Raw genomic sequence first — 25928 nt, 5'->3', positions numbered from 1 at the left:
GGTCAGTCTTGATGGGATACTCTTTGGAAAGTTGGTGTGGGCTAAATGGCTGTTTCCACAATGTAGAGATTCTATGGATCCAAGATAGTTAGTTAATAACTAACTCAATTTGTAAAGATATGCTTATATAGATTGGAAAAGGTTGGTGTAAATAAGGTGAATCTGCTGTAATTCTCAAAGGCATGCTTTGTGAAACTGTCTGTCCTAAATAATTCTTAAGGTTATGTTTTGTGAAATTGATACTTTTGATGCAGACAACAGCTCATTACTTGGGGGTGGTTGCACAACTGTGAGATAGTTGAACTTGGTACTATACAAAAGGCAAGTGCACCAGATACCATGTGGTTAGACAATTACTTGCAGGAAGAACATGCTGGGAAAGCAACTGTGTTTGATATTTTGGACTATATTATGCTGGTTGTGGGCCTGTCAGAAACTAATCACATATCCCAGAAACCAATGAAAGGGTTACAGATTGATGACAAGAGGAGAGTTGTATGGTCAAAAACTCAAAGGAGGCAAGGTATCCTTGTTGGCATGGGAGACCATCAAGAAAAGCCCTCCTGGCAGCAAATTGGTCCTATTTAGACGAGATTCAATCAAGCTATTGTTTATCTAGACAGTCAAGCTAGACGGACTATGGGAAGGGTAATTGTATCTTTTCTAAATTACATGTTTTAATTTAAGCTATAAGATTTTTGCTAACAAGAACAATTATATTTGCAATGAAATTGTGTCAGTTGTGATTCTCAAACTGTTGGGCATTACAAATTAATGTAAATTTTTAAAACTCATTTTCAAACATTCTTAAAATAACTTCCAGATCAAATGTTGTTATACAATCTAAGACTGGTGCCACATCAAGAATGATTACAATTAGATTGAACTACTGGATAACAAAGTGAAGTTGAAATATGGTAATTGTTTGAGAGTTATGAGTTGTTACCACATGCTGAGAGTGGTGGGTGGGGTGGGGGGTGGTGAATATTTCTAGATGGCTTCGAAAAGGGGGCCCAATGGTTTTCCATGTCGGTTTTTTGATTCTGTTAACACACTGTTAGCAACACGACTGAAATAGCAAAATTCACTATATAAGTGGTAACAGCAATGCTAGTTTCTGTTTAAACTGTTCTGTTACCAGCTAATGGGAGCTCAGATGAATGTATGCAGGTTTTGTACTCGAGAGTTAGACTAATTGCTTTCTGTAAATGCATTTGATTTACCATAGATTGTGACCTATAAATCAAGCATTGAAGCTTTTAAAAATCCTTCCAAAAATGTGACCAAGTATAAAACGTGAACGCATTGCTGTTGGTTCAGGATGACATATTTCTATTCACTAGTCCTCTGTCATCTATTTTGTACTCTGGCATATTTTCTTAGCAAATCAGCCCATATGTCTGCTTGATCCTGTAAGGTGACTGTAATTCGAAGGATATATCTCTGAGCTGAAATGTTAAGGCCAACTCATAATGCAAGTACAGCCATCAATACACATTGCAAGGTTGTAGACTTGCTCGCCAAGCTGGTATGTTTGTTTTCAGACGTTTTGTCATCACCCTGCTAGGTAACATCGTCAGCGTGCCTCCGGTGAAGCGTTGGTGTTCTGTCCCATTTGTTATTTATATGCCTCAGTTTGCTGGGGTGCTTGGCATTGCTCCCAGTTCTGTTTTTCACTGAAAAGTACCACTGAAAAACAGAACCAGAGGTAATGCCAAGCACCCCAACAAACCGAGACATATATATAACCAGTGGGACAGAACACCAACGCTTCACCGGGGGTGCGCTGAAGATGTTACCTAGCAGGGCGAAGAAACATCTGCAACCAAACACACCAGCTCTGCGAGCAAGTCCACAACCTCAACCACAACCTGAGCTACAAATCTTCTCAAAAACTTTAAATACACATTGTCTTATACCCTGAGTGTAGACCCGAATGTGCATTTTGTTGCTGAAAAAGATCTTATATTCAGGATCTACATTTATCTTTTATCTGATCAAATCTTTTGCCTTAGTTTAAGGATTTTCTTCTTTCAGAAATAAGTGTGAAATTACAGTGTAAGGCTGATCTATAAAATTATACAAGTTGGGATACATATCAAGCCCCAGTATGCAGTCTAATCAGAAACAGATTAGGTGGCTGGGGAAACCAACCAAAAACATTTTGATGCCAAACTTCTTCCAGAAGTAAAGCTCTTGATAATGAAAAGTAAGCCTCACGTCCATATTATTACATCAGTATCAACAAGGCCAATATATTACAGTGTTTGACATGGGAATCTTTTTCAATCAATTAGTTGCATTACACAGACTAAAGATTACCTGCAAATTGAAATGTTGGTACTGAATAGTGGAAAATTGTATGTTGTGCTACAATGTAGTTACAATGAGGTTTTATTCCCCATTTCATTCTGTATTATAATAACTGCATTGAATTGGGAAATCTTTTTAAAAAATGGTGGCATTTAAGCAAAAATGTCACTAAGTCATCATCTCTTACTACAATGGCCTTGTGCCTGATGTATATTTACTAACTATTTAACATAAAATAGAATTAGTGTGAGATTGGCTCCAAAGGGTGATGCAGCAATGCTTATGTTATCTCACATAACATAAGAAACTGGGAACAGATACCACAGTATTGAAGAGTCCAAAAGACGTTTGTTACAACTAACTAGTATCTACAAACATTGCATTCCTCAGGCACATAAATATTTGGGGTAACATTGAGCTGTTAGTTTACAACGATGAGGCATGGTGCCAGTAGAGTGTCATGCTTTAATTGATCTGAGTTAAGAAAGGGTATAAGATCTTTATACCCTCAGGACACATAGTATAATGTAGTTACGATATTATGACCATGTCTCTTAAAGGTATCCTGTTACACTGACCATGAAAGGAACACAACATTTCTCCTTTTCCAAAGATAAAACACTTATCCCAGACAGATATGTTTGGATGTACATAGGCATACGTTCCAAATAGGTAAAAACTGTGTTTATAAAGCTAACATTTCAGATGTCATTCTAACACATTGGAGGTTTGACAACTCAACATGATTTGGCAATTCTATACCTGTCTGGAGAGATATGCATTGCTCTCTGGTGTACTAGTTTGAAAACTTGGTTATCTTGCTGCTACTTACTATTACTCATCATTACCACACAATCATCATCATTATCATCATGAGTATTCTTCCTCACTCCTTTTGTGAATGATTGGTGTGCTCCATGTTGGTCAGAGCTGGCTTTTGTTCCTTTGCAATGTAGCAGCAAGATCAGTAATGACTTTGTATGATCTGGGCTGGTTGCATATTCTAGAAATTTTGCTGGTATTCAAATATTTAGATTTGTATTTCCAAGTTGAAGGGTTACGGGGAGAAAGCGAAAGAATGGGGTTGAAGAATTTATCAGCCTTGTTTGAATGGCGGAGCAGACTCGATGGGCCGAATGGCCTAATTTATGCTCCTATGTCTTGTGGTCTTATGGTCTTATATGCTCTGTGCAGAGTGCAGTCTGCTCATACATTGTGTATCAATTTTATCTTTTTGCGGATTTGGAAAAGAATGTCCTTCATCTCAAATGATTGGGCAGTTAGTTGCTGGGTAAGGTTCTTCGCACTTGCCTTCCAACGATAAATATGCTGAGAATTGTAATCAATTGTCCATTGGTGTTGCATGGATATGCAGCAGTGCAGTGCAGAAATGTTGTCTTTGTTGTTTGACATTCAATGATCATTGACTTGACAGAACATATCATAAATTTTGTGAAGCCATTTGAGCTTGCATAGTAGGTCGAAGATGTCTCTAGATTGAATATCAACTAGCATAAATTTAAGCCTTAATTACATCCTTCCGAAACAGAAATGCAGTAGATATTTATGCTTTTTACTCGTTCTGATGATATGGCCAATGCTAATGAGACTTTTAATCTGGGTGACATGGGCAATGCTGAATTTTTCTCCTCCTGATCTCCTGAGAAGCTGATCACAGACCCCCGTCTTGAACGTGTGATGGTGGCACCTTCAGAATGATATACGGAAGGGACTTACAGGAGCTTAAACCACTGATGATGAAATGACAGCAATTTATGTTTGAATCAGCTGTGTGGCTTGGGAAGAGACTGCCGAAGTGATGGTGTTCCTATAGCATTGTTGCAAATGTTCATACTGGTTGTAGAATTGGCATGAAATGGGGATTCTGTTGAAACAAGTTTGTTGAGTTGTAGCAATGCAACCTGTATTCCTACATTTGTCCGATACAGCACAGTGGTGGTGAAAAAGATAGCCTCTGGCATTTATTATCCACTGAATTGTTCCTCAGAGGGTAGATTAGATCACTTCAGAGGGTATGGTGAGGCAATCATTGGGTTGGAGCCATATGTAAAGCAAACAGAAAGTAGGAATGTGGGGGGGTGGGGTGGTTCCTTGGTTCTTCTCTATTTAAAATATATTTACTGAAGCTTCTTGCCTTTCAATTAAGTAATCATTGGATTGGAGCCACATGTAAAGCAAACAGAAATTAGGAATAGTGGGGGAGGTGGATTCTTTGCTTTCTATTTAAAATTTATTTACTTAAGCTTCTTGCCTTTCAATTATGTAATTTGCATTTAACTTCTCTCTATGTCTGCTTACTTCCTGCTTCTTATGGTATTTCCCCCTTTTTTCCACTCAGAAGGAGGACTGGAATATCTTTTGTTGTTAAGGATAGTTCCTACACTCGGTTATTAAATTGTGTTGTAACTATTTGCTTTTTTGTAAAGGAGGCAATAGGTGTGATTAATAAAAAATGTGTTTGTTACCAGAGCAATGCAAACAAATTGGAATGTTAATAAGTTACCCTGTTTTGGAAAATCGATCAATAATAATATCTTAGCATGATGTGGAGGTGCCGGTGTTGGATTGGGATGGTCAAGGTCAGAAGTCTCACAAAACCAGGTTATAGTCCAAGAGGTTTACTTGAAATCACAAGCTTTCAGAGTGCTACTCTCTCATTAGGTGAATTCTTCACCTGATGTAAGAGCAGCACATCGAAAGCTTGTGATTTCAGATAAACCTGTTGAATTATAACCCAGTGTTGTGTGGCTTCTGACGTTGTCTTCACAGGTCTAGGAGCACTTGTAAAGAGAACTGTTGAACAGAACTGTTCTGAGGAAGGGTCTCTGGACCCGAAATGTTAATTCTGATTTCTCTTCATAGATGCTGTCAGACCTGCTAAGATTTTGCAGCAATTTCTGGTTATGCTTCTGATTTACAGCATCCTCAGTTCTTTCAACTTTTGCTTAATATTAAAATCTTTTTATTCTTTATTGGGAAATATTGGGCCACTGCCTTTGGTCCCCATTTCAAGGTTTATTGATTATCCATCAAATCAAACTTGCTCCCTGACAATTATCTGAGGCTTAACCAAAGCATTCAGAACCTTGATGTTATATTTCACCCCAAGATGAGATTTAAACCACATAGCCACATTGTGTTCAATGTCACCTACTTTGGGTTCAGTATCATCAGACTCAGGTTCTGCCCAAGTTCAATTGCTGCTGCAACCCTCAATGATGCCTTTGTTATCAGTAGACTCTACCAATGCTGTCCTTGCCACCCTCCAATGTTTCAAACTGCATAAGGTTAATCTAAAATTCTATTGCCTATTTCTTAACTTACACCAAGTCTCATTCTCCCATCACCCTTGTGCTTGGTGACCTACATTAATCTTGTCTTCTAATTCCTCAATTTGAAAATTTGTAGCATCACTCTATGTGTAACTGCCTCATGCCTGACAAGCCTTTGTAGTCTCTGAGCTCCTGTAATTCTGACCTCCTCTGTATCCCCAATTTTAATTACTGCATTCCTGGCAGTTGTGCATTCAGTTGTTTGGTCTCCAACCTCAGGAAGACTCCCCTTAAACCAATCTTTTACCAAGGTTTTAATGAACGGGTCATGGAATGGAATGGAATGGAGGAGTCAGATTTAAAGTGAATGGAAACAAAAACAAAACATGAGGAAAAGTCCATTTACATCATATGGTTAGGATTTGGAATGCCTTGCCCAAGACCTTGGCAGAGCCATGTTCAATTATGGGTTACAAAAGAAATAAGCTGAAGGAAAAATAAATCAGGAATGTGGGAAAAGGATGGGCATTGAGAGTTGCGCTTGCAAAGAGCCAATACATACACAAAACACTAAATGCCCCAGTTGTGTGAACAATCCTCATTGGTGACCACTGAGCTGTACAAAGCTACCTTCATTAGAGATCACCATTAGAGTTGCTGCCCCGTTCCCTTTTAGAGTAGGGGTTGACATGGCCTACTTGGTTTGCTCTGGTAGAGGAAAATCATTTGCTAGTCTAACAGCAAGAGATTCTTGACAAATAGGAAATAGTTTATTGTATTTATCAACAATGTACAAGTTATACCAAAATGATAGACATCACTATAGACAATATGAAGAAGACCTGGATGATAGCTCTTACTCCGTTGAGATCCTAATCTGTTCACCATTGAGTCTATCTGACATCATTATGAGTAGTGTTCAAGGTACTTCTCAACATTAATCCCTTCAGGCCTTGAAAATCATATACAATATCTCTCCACAAGCTTTTTCAGCCCATTAATTGTAAACATCCATATATTTGAGTATATATTTAATTGCTTTCTTTTGGTGTTCCTCATTAGGATTTATCCCAATCAAGCAATAGCGGACAATCAATTCACTATAGGATGACGTTCTTGTAGTTTCATTGTACAAATTCTTCTGTTATATGAACAATTTAGGAGCTCTGCTGGTCTGCAGCTCTTTGAATAAGTGTGACTGTGTTGTTAATGTCCCAGATCCTCATCTGTTCCTCTCAGCCCAAATGTGTCAAGTATCTCAGGTGGCTCACATATTGCAATATGTGTCCTGCAATGCATGGTTGAACTCTGTATACACCCTGATAGTTCCATGAATATAAATGTGAAGCTAACTTCTTTGGTAGGATGAGGAGCTGAAATGTTAGCTTTTTTCTCATCAGCAACTTTGATTGTGATAGATTATATTGGAGAGTAGTGGATCAGTAATTTGGCAAAGCTGCACAGAATCAGCATTTTGCTTCAAAATTGGCTTAACTTTCTGGAGCTCATGCTTGGCTTTCTCGTTCAGTTCTGGGTATCTGGATAGCTTGTTACATATTCAAATCAAAAACTGGCTGCAAATTGACTGATGCATTTTTAATGATTCCCAAATGACGGAGTACTGCACAAATCAGAGACCAAAATGAAATCTGGCTGATATATTAGGTATTTAATTTTTGCAGTCAACTAATGAGGTGTTTATTCACTGAAATATATTCAAATAAGGCTGCAGGTGTTCTTTAGCAACAGAACACAAGTTAATTACACAAGAAAAAAGCTGAGAAAAAAGACAGAAAACTCTTAACTCAAACGTGAAAATCATGGCATGCTTTATTTTTGTGTGTCTTACAGTTCCTGTGATGCATAGTATAGTGGTTTATGACATTCATATAGTTGTCCCGGGAAGAAAATGTCTCCTAAGCCCATAGATGAAGCACCAGTAGCTATGGTCATTGGGAAAGGATGAATTATAGTAGGCTAAGAATCTGTGGACATTAGCATGACATTGATCCTCTCAGAAACGTTCTCCTGATACAAGTTTCAACATCATATTTGCACCTTCTTCAGGGGGTGTTGGAAAAAGTTCTGTGTTAGATATCAGTGAGGCAAAAATTTTGCCAACCAGTTTAACATCCCTGAAAATCTTTATAAGTCATCAATGGACTTTAGAATGGAAAACTCTTTAATATTTTCTGTGGATCTGTCCTTAGGCAATGACTGTTGGCCAAAGTCCCAAGAAACAAATAGATTATTGCTAGAAAGCACATGTCATTAAGAGTGAGCCTTTCTACTTGTTCATATTGATGACTACACACTCTTTCTGAGCATGCTTAATTTCTCTGTGTATCAATGTGACATCCACGTGTATATGATTCATTGAAAACCTTGTAAAATGTTGGATATAATCTATTGAAAAACTTTGAAGGAGAGGCAACCTGAAATGATTCAAGCAAAAAAGTCCCACATGGGAAGCCATCTAGTTTACTCATCTTAACAGCACCTGCCAGAATCCACCATTTGTATCGGTTTTTGTGGACGATGCTGCCCCTTTAAAACATTTATTTTGTCCTGGTTTTTTTTGAGGAGAGTTAGTAAAGGCAAAGGTCCTGAAGTGGCTACTGGAAGTAGCCTAAGTCAATAGTTTATGAGGCCTTTAGGTTTTTTTAAACAATTGTAACAATGAATGGGGAGTGGCCAGTTCTTACGGGTCAGGCATTCTAGTTTTTTTAGCTGTAGCAGTCAGAAGCTGCTTGGGTCTCAGAAGAGTTGGAGCTTTAGTAAATGATTCCTAACTGCTACTTGCTCTGAAACCTCTCTTGATGTTTTTTCCTCCTGGATTGGAGAACTGCCTGTAAGAATCTGTGGCTGAATTTACCTTTTTGCCAAGAGGTGTATTTATTGAATGTTACTATATTGGAAGAGTTAATTAGTAATAGGTACTGTATCTATTATTTGGTTAAGTTTCCCAATAGTTAAGTTATTCTAAGTTCCTCTTTTATTTGTTTGTATTTTAACTATACTTTTTAAATAAATTGTGTTTTGCTTAACGTCGAGTTGTTTGACCAGTCGCATCATATCTGGAATGCACACATCACACCTACTTTTAAAATTAAAAAAAGCTGGGGTCTAGGCTACCTTCTTAAAATATTTTGATGGGGTCTGGTCTGGTCGATAACAAGTCCTTGAATTCTGGTAGATTTCTCATACCACTGCCTTGGTGAACTGTGTGAAGTCGGCACAAAGTCAGATGCGTCCATTATGTTTGGGAACTGCAATTATTTCCAAAGACCATTCAGTTGGTTTCATAACTGAGAAATTTCATCCATTCTAGTCATCCCTGCAAGTCGTTTCTCAACTTGATTCACAAGAGGATACATAATCTTATTGGGTACACCGAGGCATCATGGTTTAATGTTCTTCTTCAGTGTGATGCTGTTTTCATGTTGAGCTTCCCTAATACATTGAATATTTTTGGACATTCCTGTTCAAAAGGAGGTCTTCATCTTCTGCTGTTTAACCTCTTTTAACCTTTTGAAGACGGTTGAGTGCAAGACTCATCTTCTAGCATAAGAGCAAAAATTCTTGCTTGTGAAGTACATGTGAGTTCTCTACTATCTGATGCCCATTATGTTGGGAGGTAACACAGACAAGAGAAAGAGGCAAATTGAACTGTTTTACTTTTTTCCAGTTCTGTCTGTTACATCTTATTTCTTTTCCCTATTGAACTAATTGGTAATGTGAAGCACAAACAGAAATTGCTGGAGAAACTCAACAGGTCTGGTAGTATCTGTGGAGAGAAAGCAGAGCAATCTTTTTGTGTCCAGGTGCTGCCAGACCTGCTGAGTTTTACCAATGATTTCTGTTCTTGTTTCATCCACAGTTCTTTGCTTTAGTTCAATTGGTTATATGTTTTCCCAAGCTTTGTTGTGAAGATCAACTTAAAAAGGGACGCACAGCAAATTCTTCACAGGTTAACATAAAGTAACATATGCTAATGTATTCAAAACCCAGTGGTAGAGGTGGATGCAACACACACACAAACATTAAATCAAAAAAGAAAAATAAAGCAAAAACATGGACAGGAAAGAAGCCGCAATGACAAATTACTTAAAAATAAGACATATTGGCATCCATTTACTAACTATTATTTATGTGAATTAATGTCTCGGTAGTTTCTGCAGTTGGCTCGTTTGACAGAATTCCTTTTAATAACGACTCAAAATGCTGTGGATGCAGCTGAAGGTGCAGCACAATAATTCTTGTTGACTGGAAATGAGTGCATTTTTGAACAAAATACAAAACGTTTTCAGAAATTCAGATATTGAGAGTAGAAGCAAGCTTTGTTTTAAGCCTGGAGCCTCTTTGCTTATAAGTAGAGAAAAGTGGTTAATGCTAAAAACCAAAGTCTCAGTCCCAAGATGAGACTTCCTGGATAAGTTAGTATAGTTAATGAAAGGGCTTTAATGAAGTTGGTCAAAATGACTGGGTGTGGCAAGAAATGAATGTGGGTGCTGTTAGCTCCATTACAGTCGTAATCAGCTGCAATAGTATTTTTTCAAGCTAAACCAGGTTGGCAAGATACATGGTCTGTTGTTTGTATTCTACTAGAATATATGTACAATGAAATGACATCAGGAGGATGAAGAGTGAGCTTTTATCTGTTTATATGTTTCTGGAAAACGCATTCTGTTATCAGCAGCAGCCATTAAGTATAGCAAGTCTGTTAAAAAATGTACAGTATTTTTTAAAAATGTATTTAGGATCTCCCTTCATAGTTTTCAGTCATAAAGGAATTTTTTAAATAACTTTTTGGTGGCATTAGCTGGGCAACCATTTATTGCCCAGCCCTAGTTGCCTTTGAGAAAATGGTAGTGAGCTGCCTTCTTGAATCACTTGAACCAGGACTTTGATCAAATGGCGCTGAAGGAACAGCAATATATTTCCAAGTGAGGAAGATGGGGTGCTTGGAGGGTAATTTGCAGGTGGTGGCATTTCCATATATCTGCTACCCTTGTCTTCTAGATGGAAGGGATTATGGATTTAGAAGATGATATCTTGGCGAATTTCTGCAGTGCATTTTGTAGATGCCACACACTGCTGCTTCTGAATATTGGCAGTGGAGCGAGTGGATATTTGTGGATGTGATGCCAAGTGTGTCACTTTGTCCTAGATATGCCTAGCCTTCCTAAGTGTTGTTGGAGCTGCACTCATCCAGGCAAATGAGGTGTATTCCATCACACTCCTGACTTATGCTTTTAGATGGTGGACTATCTTCGAGAAGTCAGGAGCTGAATTACTTGGTGCAGTATTCCTCAACTTTGACCTGCTCTTGCAGCCACTGTATTCATATGGCTAGTCTAGTTCAGTTTCTGGTTAACGGCAACACAGAGGATGTTGAGAGTGGGGGATTCAGTATTGGCAACACAATTGAATATCAAGGGATGGTGCTTAGATTGTCTATTATTGGAGAAAACCATTGTCTGGAATTTGCGTGGCACAAATGTTACTTACCATCTTGCCTAATAATGGCTGCTCGATATATGTTTCAATCTGAGGCTGAACCTTGAATCTGGACCACTCCTATGGACTATGAATTTGGAAAAACTTTGTAATGACAAATATTCCAGCACCAGGGAGTTCCTAACTTTCCTGTTGTACCACATCTCTTATCAGAATTTTGCCACTGAATATAAATTCTGCCTTGTTGAAGGTTTTATTCCGTAGGACTTTTGAATGTTTAGCTCTTCGTGCTGCTGACCATCTGCCTGAGCTGGATTTTTAAAGCTGTGTCTGAAGAAATCTTCTGACTACCGCCACAGCCTGCAAGTTGTATGAGGCACCTAAATGGAATCTGCACCACTGCTCACTGTGCTGTATAAAGGCAGTCTGTAACATTGCTCAACATATGTTAGGTTGGTTGGCTGTCATCATTTTCCTTAAGGGTAGAAATCTACAGGGCCTGCTTGGTCTGGTGCTGTGGAGAAAATCCACTTACTACTTTAATAAGAAGACATTCTGCTCTTAAACAAGACACAATATATTGCTTGTTGACAACAAGTAAAATGTTGCACTGATATGGTAGTCTTTTTAATTCATTTATGGAATGTGGGCATCATTGCCTGGTTTAGCATTCGTTGGTCATCACTATTGCCCCAGAGAAGGTGATGGTACGCTGCTGTTTTGAACTGCTGCAGTCCTTGTGGTGCAGGCACAGTCACACTGCCCTTCAGAGTTCCAGGAGACTGACCTCATGAAGGTGAAGTAGTGATGATATAGATCCAAATCAGGATGGTGTGTGTCTTGGAGGAGAACTTGCAGGTTATGGTGCTCCCATTGATTGGTTGCCCTTGTTCTTCTAAGTATTAAAGGTTGTATGTTTGGAAGGTGTTGTTAGAGAAGTCCAGGCAAGTTGCTGCAGTGCATCTTATAGATATTACACACTGCTACCACTGCGGTGAGAGGACTGAATGTTGAACATTGAATGCCAGTCAAGCATTGTTACAAAGACTTGTGGAGTACTCGGATGGTATATCTTGTTAGGAGATTTTAAGCTGTTCTACCACCAAGGCAGTTTGACATGATCACACTGGGTGTTACCGAAGACAGTCCTCTGTATTAACCCTTTCATAGTCATGCACCATAATGCACCGCTCCTGATCTATGATTATGTCTGCTCGATTGTTGTCTTATGTGTGGAATGCTAAAAAATGCTCCTGATAAGAGATTTGAGACATTTCAATACTTTTAAAATGCTATGGAAATATAACTTGTTGCTAGAACAGAATGTATGCTAACTGACAGACCGAGAATTATATTACAAGTGCTATTGTCAAAGGATCTGATGGTACCCCTAAATCATGATAAATTAAAACATCATCCAGCTCCTGGGACTCTTCCAGTCTATTTCACTTATTCCCAGACAGCTGCTGATTAAATAATAAACACAGTTTTCAGTTCAGTGAAGTGTTAATATTTTGCTGCACAGATTTTCCCAATTTAGCTACATGAAGTCAAATTTGTTATTCTTCAAAATATGCTCCTTCCAAAGCTGTCATATTTTAGTGCATGTTAAGTGTTGTGATTCAGGTAATGTGAGTCAAATACATCGATGCAAATAATATTTTATATCAACAATATCTCACATCAACATTGCAATCTGAACATACTTGCATAATTCATTGTTTCTGAACTAATCAGGGGATAAAATAAGCTGTTAGAGGCAAAAACCTCAAGCTATGAAAAGTTGACAACTAAGCTTTGAATTTAAACAGTATTATGTGAAAGCAATAAAGATCAAATGGTGTTACCTGGAATTCACTGCTTGACATAGCTGACAGAACAATATATGGAACAAGTAAAACAAATTTATTTATGGCAATTTCCCAGCATCAAGTACATTGAGTATTCCCTAACACATTCAGTGAAGCTGGCAATTTGAGTCCCTTCATTATTTGTTCTTCTGGGGCAGATTTTTGGGACAGCAGAGACTTGCAATGATAAATGCTGAAGACCAAAAAGGCAAGCTGCAGCAACTGGCAACAACCATTCACTTATTTTACCTGCAGACACAAAACGTATTGCAAATAATTGGAATTTTCTGTTCTTCAGACTCCAAACACCACAAGCCTAAATACACTAAGTATCTGATTTGTGGCAGAATCTTATAGCATCAAAATCTAAGCTCCATTTGTTATGATTTCAAAAATAGTTACTACAAATTTATTGCATAGAGCTGCAGTCTCAGATTGTAATATTATAGAACAATAATTTTTTTCTCTTGACACAAGTTAAATTTCACTAACAGAATATGGAACAAATACTGAATTATTAAACTGCTCATTGTCAGTGATTATTCCATGTACTTTAACTTTTCCAAGCAATTAACCATCTATTCAGAGAGAGTGAGAGAGTTAGGTTTTCAAGCACTTCCTTGGGAACAAGAGAGAAGAACTGTTTCTGCCTCACTGCTGTTTCAACAAAAGCCATATCAAGTCGAATGGGTTTCCAGATCAGCACATCTTATAAGAAGTCTGTCCCAGGCTTTATGACACATCCAAATATAAGCTCAGGCAACTGGCATGTTTGCTGCAGCTTCTTCCTTGGAACTGGCACAAGGAATTGATGCAGTTGTTGCCAGAAATGTTATATTTCCAAAGAGACTGGTAACACTGCAAACATAAATCAGTGTCTAAAGAACATTGCTCTGATTTGAGTGGTGACAAAATAGTAAAGTCTATGACAAGAAGTTCTTTTGAACTTAATCAATCTTATTTTCAAATTTAGGCCTATGCACTCTATATTTTATCTAACACAACCAGGAATACTGTACCCAGTAGCATAGTGATAGAATTCGACATAAAAGATTCACAAGTAATCGTGTTTCTGGCTTAGAACGCAACCCAATGCAAAACCACAACACACTCCACAGTATTCCTCAATTCATTCTGCTGCTCTTTTAAAGGCACTGACTCGGGCTGATTATGACAGTGACAGTTGGGTGATTTCACCAATTGACCATTATTCCTGTGCAAGCCTACTTCATAAATGTTAGCAATCTACCTGACCATGGCAAAAGAAAACACCACCGACACAACATCCAAGACATTTCTGGCAGGAATTGTAGAAGAGTGACCAGAAATGAAAACCCCAATTGATAGCCCCCTCTCCCACTGAAGCTTGACAACTGTATCAAACTGTAATATTCGTTGCATTATCCTCATTGAGATCAATTGGCTCAGCTCTTCTTGGTCTTTATGCTAAGCAATTGAAGGACGTCAAAACAAAAAACAAATATGTTTTCATTTCATCCTTCAAATAATGCTGGTTCAGAAATAATACATGAAGCAGAACCTCTAGTGCATTGGAAGGGTAGACTGCGGTTATGGTTCTCAACATTGAGTTCTTGATTGCAGTTGCACTGTAGTTGCTGTTCAAGCAGAAGCAGATGAAATGTTGGTAATGGAAGCACAAAAAACATTTATGAAAGCTTGAGTAATTCTGTATGAAGGAGACCAAACAAAGAGCACAAAATCATCTCCCAAAACAAATTTAAAAAAAACTCAATGCAATACTCACTCCAGTGCAAAAATCAATAAAATACTGAACTGAAACACATAATAAATTCTTTTGCATTATCACTCTTAATAAAATTTTATTGTTTTACATAGCAAATTTCTAACAAATTTGCTATGGTTGGTAACAAAATTATTGCAAGTTATCTAATAACATTTTCAATTAATCTTTCGAAATTATATGGAGCACAATTTATTTCTTGAAGCAATTTCAAAATCTGTGATTATTTTTGACGATCTCTTAAGTAATAATCAAATTGATGAATCTGCACTGAAATGCTACTATTCACATGAGACCAAAGGGATTTTGTACAATCCTGATGTAGTTAGTGAAATGTGGAATAAGCTACATCAAAACTTCAGAAATAACATTGTTGAAAAAAATTGATTAATATTCTCATGTAGTTGGCATCATTTGGCATAGGGCCATTTTTTAAAAAATTATTTCCATAAATTGCCTTTGGAAAAGTATATATCACCTTGTCTAACTTGGCTGTTTCCATATTGAAAAACATGAAATTTTGGACCTCAATGAAAACAGACTTATTGATTAGCAAATTAAAATTACTGCAGAAATTAGATTTGGAAAAACAAGATACAATGCTCACAGTCATAGCATTCATTACAATAAATGCTTTGGTTATGACCAAAACTGTTATGAACAAAATTGACAGTTCTACTTGGACATTGCTCATCTACTCATTGTTCAAAATAATTTCTGAGCAAATTAGTTGCTATTTAAGAAGATTTAAAATCCTCGTGAGATGGAATTGGTGTAACACGCTCATCAAAATAAGATAGAAAACCAGAAATACTTATATTTGAATGAACAAAAATCCACGTTATTGCAGAATAATTTGTCAGACATGTTTGGAGTAATGGAATTGATGCTTACAATTTTAGCATTGTATACAATTTGAAAGATCTATTGAAATTATGGTTTATGGTTTTGAATTCAAATTTCAAAGAAATGTTCACATTATGCAAATTTTAAGGTTAGAACAAAATTTGACTTTGGGCCAGCTGCTGAACTTTCAAGTTCTTTCGTGTTTGGTAGAAATAGTATTTCTATCCTCTCCTGCTGGCCTTTTCTCATGCAGGCCTATTATTACTACCTTTTCCCATCATGGTTGTTTCTGTTCTTAACGTATGTACCTCCACTACCGTCTTTTTAAAGCCCCATATTCATCAACAATGTGAGCATATCTGTCCCAATCATTTGTGAATAATACTTCTATCCCCATGCCTGTTATTGTTAATACAGGAAGGGTCACAGGACCTGAAACGTTAACTCTGTTTTTTCCTTCACAGATGCTGCCAGACCTGCTGAGCTTTTCCAGCAACTTTGTTTTTGTTCCTGATTTACAGCATCCGCAGTGCTTTCATTTTTTATTGTTAATACTGCACCTAACACCATTTTACACCACTGCTCAACTACTTATGCTCCTTTTTCTTAATTTTCTATCCCATACTGAAAAAGTGCTGTGAATAAATTTATCACATTCCTGTTGCTAATATATCTTATAGAACTATAAATGACATATTACCTTAAATCCTGATGTTTAATTTTTAGTGTGAAATATATTATGAAATGTTATTCAGATGTGGCTAATTTTCCTGAAATTAACTGTGCTGATATTTACAAGATATTATGATTGAACAGCTATAAATATTTTTTCAATATCTTAGGAAAAATATAAGTAGGCTCTCAAAAAGTGTGGTAAATTTCTCAGCACCTAATTGTCCTTTTTAATCTTAAAAAATCCATTTCTATTTCAAAAAATATTCTCTATTCTATTTCTAACATGCTCTAATGTTCTGTATTTCAACAACCCGCTCTCTCCATTTGTTTGAGATTTTTATAATTTACCCTGCAAAGTTACTATTTAGTGTCTATCCCTGAATGCCATGAAAGGTTATTATCCTTACTACCCTTACTTTTAATCATGTTTGTTTTCTAGAACAATTCAGAACATACTGAGATTTAACAATACAACAGAGTGGTCAAAGCATGTCAGAATGGCAGTTCCCTTACATTAATGATTGATTTATAGGAATATTATATTATAATATTATAACATTATATTATAACCAGATTGATTTATTAGCATATTCCAACACAGAAAAAGAAGCTATTCATCCCATTGCTCCTGTGTCTGCTATTTGCAAGTGCTATTCAATTTGTTTCTGTGACCTGTTGTCTCCCTACAACATTATAATATTTTTCCTCTCATGTAGAGATCAAACTTCCTGTTGAGAACTGTTGCATCTGTGTCTAATTCCCAATATCATCTTAGAAAATTCCATTGCTATGATCAGATACACTATTCTAAATACATTTTAACTAATGATATTTATAGGTTTACTTTTGCCTCTTTGCTTTTGAATTCTAGGAGTCTATTGCTTTTGAATTCTAGGAGTCCATTTATGTAAAATATCCTTTCAACATTTTTGCTCACCAACCTAAGAGTTCATAACTTCAACACCAAGGATTGAATGTTTTGTTCTGCAGTCAGGATCCTGAAGTACTAGGTGAATTTCTGGGTCCCTACCTGTATTATTTTGACACCTGATACAACCTTTGAAGAACAGTCAAATCAGTGGACAGGGTGGGTGCTTTCTATGTATTTCAGGATGGTACTCTTGAGGTTGAAGTGGAACTAAAAGGTCCTCCAGCACTCTCAGATTTGCAGCCTGACCAGAGATGGGGTCGATTAATTAGTTGGTAGAAGTGGGGACGTGTGAGTGGGGAGGGTTAGGGGAGGTGGTGGTGTGGTGTCGTGGGGGTAGACAGCATCCTTTCAATGTGATTAATATCATCAAAATTTACAGCCAAGTTGTTTTGGATGTTCAACCACCTCACTGCAGAGTTAGCAGCTTCTGCCATGGAGTGATGGCAATAGAAAGTGCAGGGCATTTTACCTAGGATCTTCCCATCTCAGGCTGCAACCGTAAAGCTGCATTTCAGCCACATTGGGATACCTACATGCTTACAGGTCAGTAGGCTTTTTAATTGGCTTAATGAATTACTAAGCCTTGTGAATAGCTCTTTGTCACCCCTTCAAAACTCCTGCAAAAAAAAAGCTCTGATGTGGGACTATTGTGGGAATAGGCATAACAGGATTTGATGTCAAATACTGACCTGTCAATTACAGTGTCATATTCATGGCCATTTAGATATTTTGGCTCTGATTATCTCTATCTTATTTTAAATATTTTGAGTATAGATTTCTTCATTCCAAAATTTGTTCTTTTACAATTATCTGCATTGGATTTTAACTTCCATTTATCTGCTCTTGAAGTTAGAAGTTACTAATATATCCGATCTTGTTACAGGTAGAGCCCTATTTGCAATTAGTCTCTCACAATATTAATGTGTTTTTGATTTTTATATACTGTGTTCCTAATATCCACCTCTAAGTGATTTATATTGTTATGAAGACATGCTATCGTTGACTGGATATTTGTCTATACTTTGGACATTGTGGAAATAGCGTACTGCAAAGCAAAAAGAGACTGGCTACAACAAGAAGAAAATGTTTCAATTACAAAAAAACACAAGTTGCTCGACTTCAGTCACTGCAATTGCAATACCATCATGGAAAGGTCATGTGATCCAGTTCATGGATGTACTAAACCTATTGGAATTTAAATACAGGCAGTCAGAGATATCTTGCCTGTAGCAAAAGCCTTTATTTTCCCTCTCTTCTCTGTTTTTCTCTCCATCATTAAAATCTGGGAATTGAAAAATGACTGGAATGCCCTCACTGCAAGTGAAGTATTTCTACAAAAGAATTCAAAGTTTACATCATCTTCAGAAAAGAGAATTTAGCCAGGCATAACTGATCCAGGAAGAATTATTGCCAGTACATTTGGGTATGTAGCCAAATGCACTTTCCAACATTTGGACAATCTATGAATTATTTACTTGGCTGAAGTAATTTTAAGAGGACACAGATTTTTTAATATTCTTTTCATATTCTTGGATTTTGTGGGAGTGTTTCAAGAAGGATAATTGTTTATATTTGCACAGTTTAGACCTTTTCGTGATCATCTTTGCATGTTGGCTTGCATAAGTTTTGCTTGCAAGGAACGAGTTTCTTACTAAAGAAACCCAACTAATTGATACTGAATTTGACAAATCACCTCCCATTTTAAATACAATAATTGTTTTGACAAGTGGAGAAGTGGGAAAGGAAGTGGAAGAATGCAATTGCAAGAATACATGTAAAGGCTAATAGTCTGAATACTGACCCGAACTGAGGAGGCAGTGGCATGGTATTGTTTTCACTGGTCTAGTAATCCAGTGATCCAAGCACTGTTCTGGGAATATGGGTTTGAATCCCATCACAGCAGCAAATGAAATTTGAATTTGATTATAGGTCTGGAATTAAGGAAAAAAAAACTAGTTTAGTTTAATGGAAAACAAGAAACCATTGTCGACAGTCTTCAAAATCTCCCTGGTTCATTAATATTCTTCTGGGACGGAGCTCTGCTGCTTTTACCTGATCTGGCCTATATGTGATTCCACACGTAAAGAAATGTGATTGACATTTAATTGATCTCCTCTAATGAATGAGCAAGCTACTCAGTTCAAGGGAAATTAGGGGTGAAACATGCTGGCTTTGATTGCAGCGCACACATGTCATGAAAGAAAGAAGCTGAAAACCCAGGTGAAACTATATGCTGCATTTATGTCTTTCCACTTCCAATAAAGAGCCACAAACCATAAATATGTAATTCCCTGTCCTTTAGGCAACATTCTAGCCATGTTGTTACATTTGAAACCAAATACCTCATCTACTAATAAGTCTCCTATTTTACACTTAGTACTTAACAAAAATCATTGAAACAATACTCACTGCATTTCTTTACTAATACACTTCATTATTTCTTCAAGGACTGCATGCATTGGGAATTTTTAACAACATCAGTAAATATTTTGGTACGAAGCAAATTGAGGTGGTAGAACAAGCATTGGAATTTTAAACGTCAATGTCACCTGACTTGCCTTTGCCTATTGTAGGGAATGAAACATACTTCCTCTCCTGGATTAAAAACAAAACAATTTCCATTGAATAACTTCACATCTGCAAGACAAGTCCAAAACATAAAACTGCATATTTTAGCATTTGACTTATTACTGAACTTGGGTCAACTCTCAGAATGGTGCTTGTGAAACAAAGAAATAGCACATTGGTGTGGGGCTTTGGGTGTCAGTGTGCTAAAGTTGTTCTGACATGAGAATCAGGTATTGTGCTTCACAGAATATGTATGTTTTATCACTGGCTTGTCATACTTGATACTAACAAATGGGAAATCCTCTCATTTGCCTCAACTAAGGTACAAATTTTCAGAATGAACACAATCATCTTTTCACCTGAGCATATCACTTGCCAATACAGACATGACCAAAGCTTCTTAGGGAAGACATTTTATCAGTCATGACTAAAACTAACTGGTCAGTAGAACTATTGTTTTTTGTTGTTCAGTTATGGAGCTTGAAAGATTGTAGAAACAGGTATAAACTATTCACTTTAAAAGTCTACATTTACTGACTTGCAGATGTATGCCAAACTGAAGTATCAAATCTTTTGAGAAAGGATTTTGATGTGTTGAATACCAATGAAAATAAACATTTCAACAAGATACCACAATGACAAAGTGACAGCAAAAAGTCGTTTCAATTGATTTTATTGAGCTTAAAAAAAATGAGTGGAAATCATGTTGTACGTAGTATGTTCACCAGAATATACCAGAAACAGTAGAATAGCTTCTTGAGTTATTTTGGTATAGAAAACAACACTACCCAACAAGTGCCTTAATCATAATCTCAGCTGATGATACCTGTCATAACTCACCACTAATATTCTGAATAGGTCACACGGCTAGCCATTAAATCCCATCCTGCACTTAACTTCATGTTCGCCTTTTTCCAAAACAAAAGGAATCTTGGTTTAAAGGCACCTTTCACCTATCATGCAGTACACGATCATTATTCGAGGTGTTTCTAATTGAAGCAAAGTGTCCTATCCAGCAGCAAAATTCTGACATTGGCTAGTGTTACGAGTTTAGCGGTGGTGTACAGCTACTGATTTATGTTGGCTGCATTGCTGCAAACATTCTTATTGCTTGTAAATAATACCTTTAAAATTCGGCCTGATCCTTGCATCATAGCCCGATGTCCTGCCCATCAATTTGTCCAGAAAGTCCGACGGTGATGGGGGTTTGGTGGCAGCTCTGGCGGCTTGCACCTCTTTGGACGCTGCCAAGCTGTGCGAAGGGAACACAGAAGGAAGGGCAATGTCAGTGAAGAGCCTGAAATTCTCTACCTAGCCTCAGTACAGTTACAGGTCAAACGGCAAAATATTTGCTGAACGCCAATAAACCATTATTGTTAAATGAATGCAGATGATGAATAAATAAACGAAAGTGATGGGGTCTGAAGTTAAGCAACACTGTTTCTTTTTGAAGTCATAACCTTAATGTCAATGTGCCATTACAATGATCACGTCCGCTCTGCTGTGCGGACGATAATTGTTTCTCTGCAGCACAGAAGCCATCGCTTGATTTAACACCACAACCGCACCCGACTGCAACTCAAAAAATTGAAAATTACCATCGTACATGACCAGGACAATTCACCAGCTCTTCAATAATTGCCATTCTACCCGGATTATCACAATATCGGGACACATTCTCACGTTCAATGGCCTCGCTCCACTACCTGAATATTTATCGGGTCTAGTTATCAGTAGTTTGAACCATAAAATGTGATGGAACCTCGACTTTTACCTGTAACGGTAGATATGCAGTGGGACAAATTTAGTCCATTCTCAACTGCTAGTATTTGTTAACCTTCAGTGTTGCGAGAAACGTGTTTAGTGTAAATTCTTGCGTGCACCAAATCGGAGTGCATCTGGAGTATTAACCGAATCAACGCTTACGCAACCGAAAACCTGTCGAAGTGAAGAATGTTCATTTTTATACATTAAAAAATGTAATTTATATTCCTGAAGCTCGACTTTATCTGTCAGGGTGATCAATGTCGCCTCACCTATCTCTACTCTAAATGAGAAGAACTATTGAAAAGGAGGAATCGGAGGAGAGATTTCAACTAGCCAGGATTGTGCAAACGCCAGCAGTGTGCACAAATTCTTGGATCATCAACATTAACACGAAATGTGCAAAGAATGCATCCCCCCCCCCCCACTCCCCCCGCCAACCCACTCCGTGAGTAATTTCAATGATCTCGCCTCCTAATGTCCTCCTCAGGAGGAGCGCAGGGCTGGGGGTTGGAGGGGGAACTGAAATCATAGACCTGTATAATAACCCCCCCTTTTTTTTAACAATGTCTGACATCGTTATTGCTGCATCGGCTCCGATGTGCTATTTGGCTGTTTGAAGTCGATACCTTTCAAGTATTGGTTGAAAGGACGAAACTAGGTCTACAACTGAACAGAGACGCGTGAGTCAAGACTATCTATTAGCATCGTTTTCCACACAACTTGATGGAACTGATATGAAGCTGTCAAGGTATTAAGATGAGTGATGGCTTGGAGCGCACGTCAGTGCAGCTTCCAACTGGTGCAGAAACTTTCATCTGCACCTAGTGTACACACACACACACAGAACCCAGATAGCCCAGCCACTGCTGCAGCAGATGTAAAAATTGAAAGAAAAATTCCAATATGCATCTCTAAAATTAATGTCTAAGCGTGCATTGTGCCTGGTTATGTGTTGTGCTATATACATAGGAAATTTGGGACATGTTACATCCCAACCTAAACAGAGCAGTTGCAACAAGGAGCACGATGTCTTTGCTTTAACATGATTATTCCTCAATCGTGCTTCGCATGGTCGGCGTGTGGTGCAGCACCGCGATCCTACCAATAGTTGGCGGTGTTGCCCAGCGAGCGCCGTCGGTCTGGCAGCTTCGGGGAGCTACAGATCACTGCGGTCTAATCCAATGCAGCACAATTAATATTGTGGTTTTGGCTGCACGCTCGTCGTGCCGAGATGAGATTACCGTGTGGCACCTAATGGTGACTTGGCAAAGCAGATCTAATGAAACGGGTGACATTCCTCAAAAAAGCCCAACTTGCAATCATCCCTCGTCATCGATCTACACATATATATACATTCTAAAAACCTTAAATGGTGCACAATCCTATCTGTATGTGTGTCTGTGTGTGTGTGTTGGGGGGGGGCTCCATTTTAATTAAACGCGCTTCTTTCCATGCCGCCACTCACCGTTAAAAAAAACAGAGCAATGGTCATAAAGAAGTAATCTTACCTGAAAAATACGATTGTCTCCCACAGGTAGAGGCGGAGAGCTGCTAGGCTGTACATCTTCGAAGCTCACACGGTGCTAGAAAGTGCTATTGATGCAGGTGTCGTTGGGAATCTCCAATAGTCTTGGTGTATTTCTGTTGTTTTTGTTCGCTCTCTCTTCCTCCTTCCCTCCAAGCTCCGGATTCTTTCAGCGTCCTGGGATAGGTAATAACAACGTGATGTTTTCAGAACCCTGGACAGGTCCACAACCGGCTCGCTTGTTGTTTGAGAGCCCCAGCAAAGGGCGATCTTTTTTTTCCCTCCCTCCTAAGTTATTGTGGCATTAGAAATTTTGTTTGGGGGAAAAAAATCCACAAGTTTTCGCTTCCCACGATAGCTCCTTGATCGCTCTTCCAGTTCCAAAACACTTTATCGAGGGGAGAGACATCCAAAGCTATTCGCCTTGGCTCTGAATTCAGACATAGCTACGGCTGTTCCAGGTAATATTTAATACTTTCAATGCTGTTTTTCCAAGAAAAAGAGGATATTATTTCTGCTTTGAAAAATGTCCCATCGCCTGGGATTACTGAAGAGAAGAAGCCTAGGGGAGGTTTCATGGCATTTAATGATGTTAGGAGTTCGGCTCCTTCCGTTTGCCTATTTGCCCTACATTGCCGTGTTGGCCGTTTGAGTTATGGGGATTTTTTTTTACTGCAGTAATTCTAAACTCTCACATTCCCGAAAAACTTCATCTCGCAGGAACCCGCCCCCTCGCCTGCTCCTATTGGTTGTCGGCACTTTGTTGACACTTTTGCCAGCCTTGCCAGGGGAAGCTGCACTCTGGGACTTGCAGTGCCTACTCATTCCCACAAAACGCTGGTGGCAACTTCATCGGGACTGCATTTCCCGAGAAGCCCAGCGATTGGGAACTCAGCTCTGAACCCCAGCGCGCTCTGCGGTCACAGCAGATGGAGTTTACTTGTGCGACCTTCCCTGGACTTCATACTGCTTCGCTTCGATTCTTAAGATTGAGCCAATTGCGGTTGCTGAGGTAAGCTTGTAAGTTCCTTTTCAAGTTAGATCTTCATTTTTGGCGGGTGGTTACTCAGAGTTTAACAGTAATGTGGCGGCGGCCGTCAGTATGGTCCTCAGTGGAAGAGTGTATCAATATTGTTAGAAATCGGGCAGTTAGGGCATATGTTTAGAAAGGGGAGCCCGGTTATTTGGTAACTTTGTAGAAAGTGGTAACTGGTTTGTCGAGTGGTTCCACTAGGTTGAAACAAAACAGAACTCCTAGGGCTGGGGATAGGGCTTTAAAACGAAAAGGATGTGGAGGTGTGATGATCATTCCCTGGATGAAGTTTGTCAAACCGCTAAAGTTTCAGAGAGGATGACGGTACTTTATTCACCTGCCCCGCTGTTGGAAGAACAGGATCCTTGCGGATACAGTTCTCCCAAACCAAATGAATTTATGTATTATGTATTAAAAATTTAGCTAGGCTTCCTTAAGTCAGCAACACAGTGAGTTAATTTGCTACTAAACACAAGAAGAATCGACAACATAACTTATACACACAGATTGGAAATGGGAAACAAGTCCAAAGAAGAGTTAAAAGGCAAACAGCTCAGACTCTGGGTTATTTATACACTACAACTTGCAGTAGCTACTTTGGGTAATACCAGTAATGTTAATAATTGAGTAGTTAATTTCAGGATTCTTAGCTTTGCAGGTCAGCTGAAATTTTTTTGTTCTGTTTTTCTTTGACTGGCTTTGCTGACTAACTTCCAGCACTCAGACTGAGATGGATTCTACCTTCAATGCAAGAGAGACATGTGGATAGTTTTTTTGACCGTGATTTTCACAACTGTCTTGTATGCACAGGCAGGATAGTACATGCATGTAATTCAGCTCACACCAGCACCTCAGCCCACCAGCGTACATTGACCAGGGATGGAATTGGTTTTTAATCCATGACCTTGTGCATTCTTGATAAGGAGAAACACAAATATGCCTCTTACCAAGACTGTTGTCTTTTCTTCCATCACGTTGACAATCTGAGATACTCACAGGAGTCTGAAATTCAATCCTAAAGGGGAAAGATTTAAAAGAGACCTAAGGGACAACTTCTTCACGCAGAGGATGGTACATGAATGGAATGACTTGCTGGAGGAAATGGTGGAGACTGGTACGATTACAATGTTTAAAAAACATCTGGATAGGCATATGAATAGGAAGGGTTTACAGGGATATGAAGCAAATGCTAGCAAATGGAACTCGATTTATATAGGATATCTGGTCGGCATGGATCAGTTGGACCGAAGGGTCTGATTCCATGCTGTATATCCCTATGACTCTATGACTGTATGATAATCTGAGTAGGACAGTGAGGAACATAGAGTTGATTGGTAAAAGTGCACTAAGTGCTCAAGGCCGCTGGAAAAAATAGCGGTGAAATAAATGCCTGCTCTTATCTGAATGCCTGAAGCATTTGTAAGTTTCTAAAAGATGATAAAATTGAAAAGTTTATAAACTACTGGTATAAATGGAGAAAATGGTTTAGAGTTCATGGTCATGAAAGAGAAATGTGATCGTATTTTTCATTTTGTGTCAGGATTTCCGGCTCAGTTGAAGGTCCTCTGCCTGCACAATGTTGGGATGAGAAACCTGGCAGTGATTTTGTCTGAATTGACTAACTAGTCCACTGGGAGCAGATTTACTGTCCAGTTAAGGGCAATGGTTGGGCTGTCAATCCCACGGTCAATAGGAAGCTCTCCTGGATGTGGACATACAAACAAGGAGCAGGAGTATTCAATTCAGACCCTCAAACATGTGCCTTCATTGAATAAGATCATGACTGATCTGATTGTAACCTCAAATTTGCAATGCTGCCTACTTTTCACCTGAAGCCTGCCTTCACAGGTAGGGGAGTGAGAGGCCACTTCTTTCTAGTAGTGTCCTCTCAGCAGTTTAAAAAAT

General features: G+C 38.4%; 1 protein-coding gene across 1 annotated transcript in view; it reads right to left on the bottom strand.

Annotated features, from left to right (window-relative positions):
- glra1 (glycine receptor, alpha 1) overlaps positions 1 to 23029 on the bottom strand; it is a 132568-nt gene extending 109539 nt beyond the window's left edge. The window contains exons 1-2 of the mRNA XM_048603733.1: positions 22974 to 23029; positions 20823 to 20950 (exon numbers count right to left, since the gene is read on the bottom strand). Of these exons, the coding sequence (XP_048459690.1) occupies positions 20823 to 20950; positions 22974 to 23029 (184 nt within the window). The remainder of the gene's footprint in view (positions 1 to 20822; positions 20951 to 22973) is intronic.
- Positions 23030 to 25928: the final 2899 nt, after the last annotated feature.

This window comes from Rhincodon typus, chromosome 12, assembly GCF_021869965.1.
Source record: "Rhincodon typus isolate 14 chromosome 12, sRhiTyp1.1, whole genome shotgun sequence".
NCBI classification, from domain to species: Eukaryota; Metazoa; Chordata; class Chondrichthyes; order Orectolobiformes; family Rhincodontidae; genus Rhincodon; species Rhincodon typus.
This window is presented reverse-complemented; position numbering and strand designations above follow the sequence as displayed.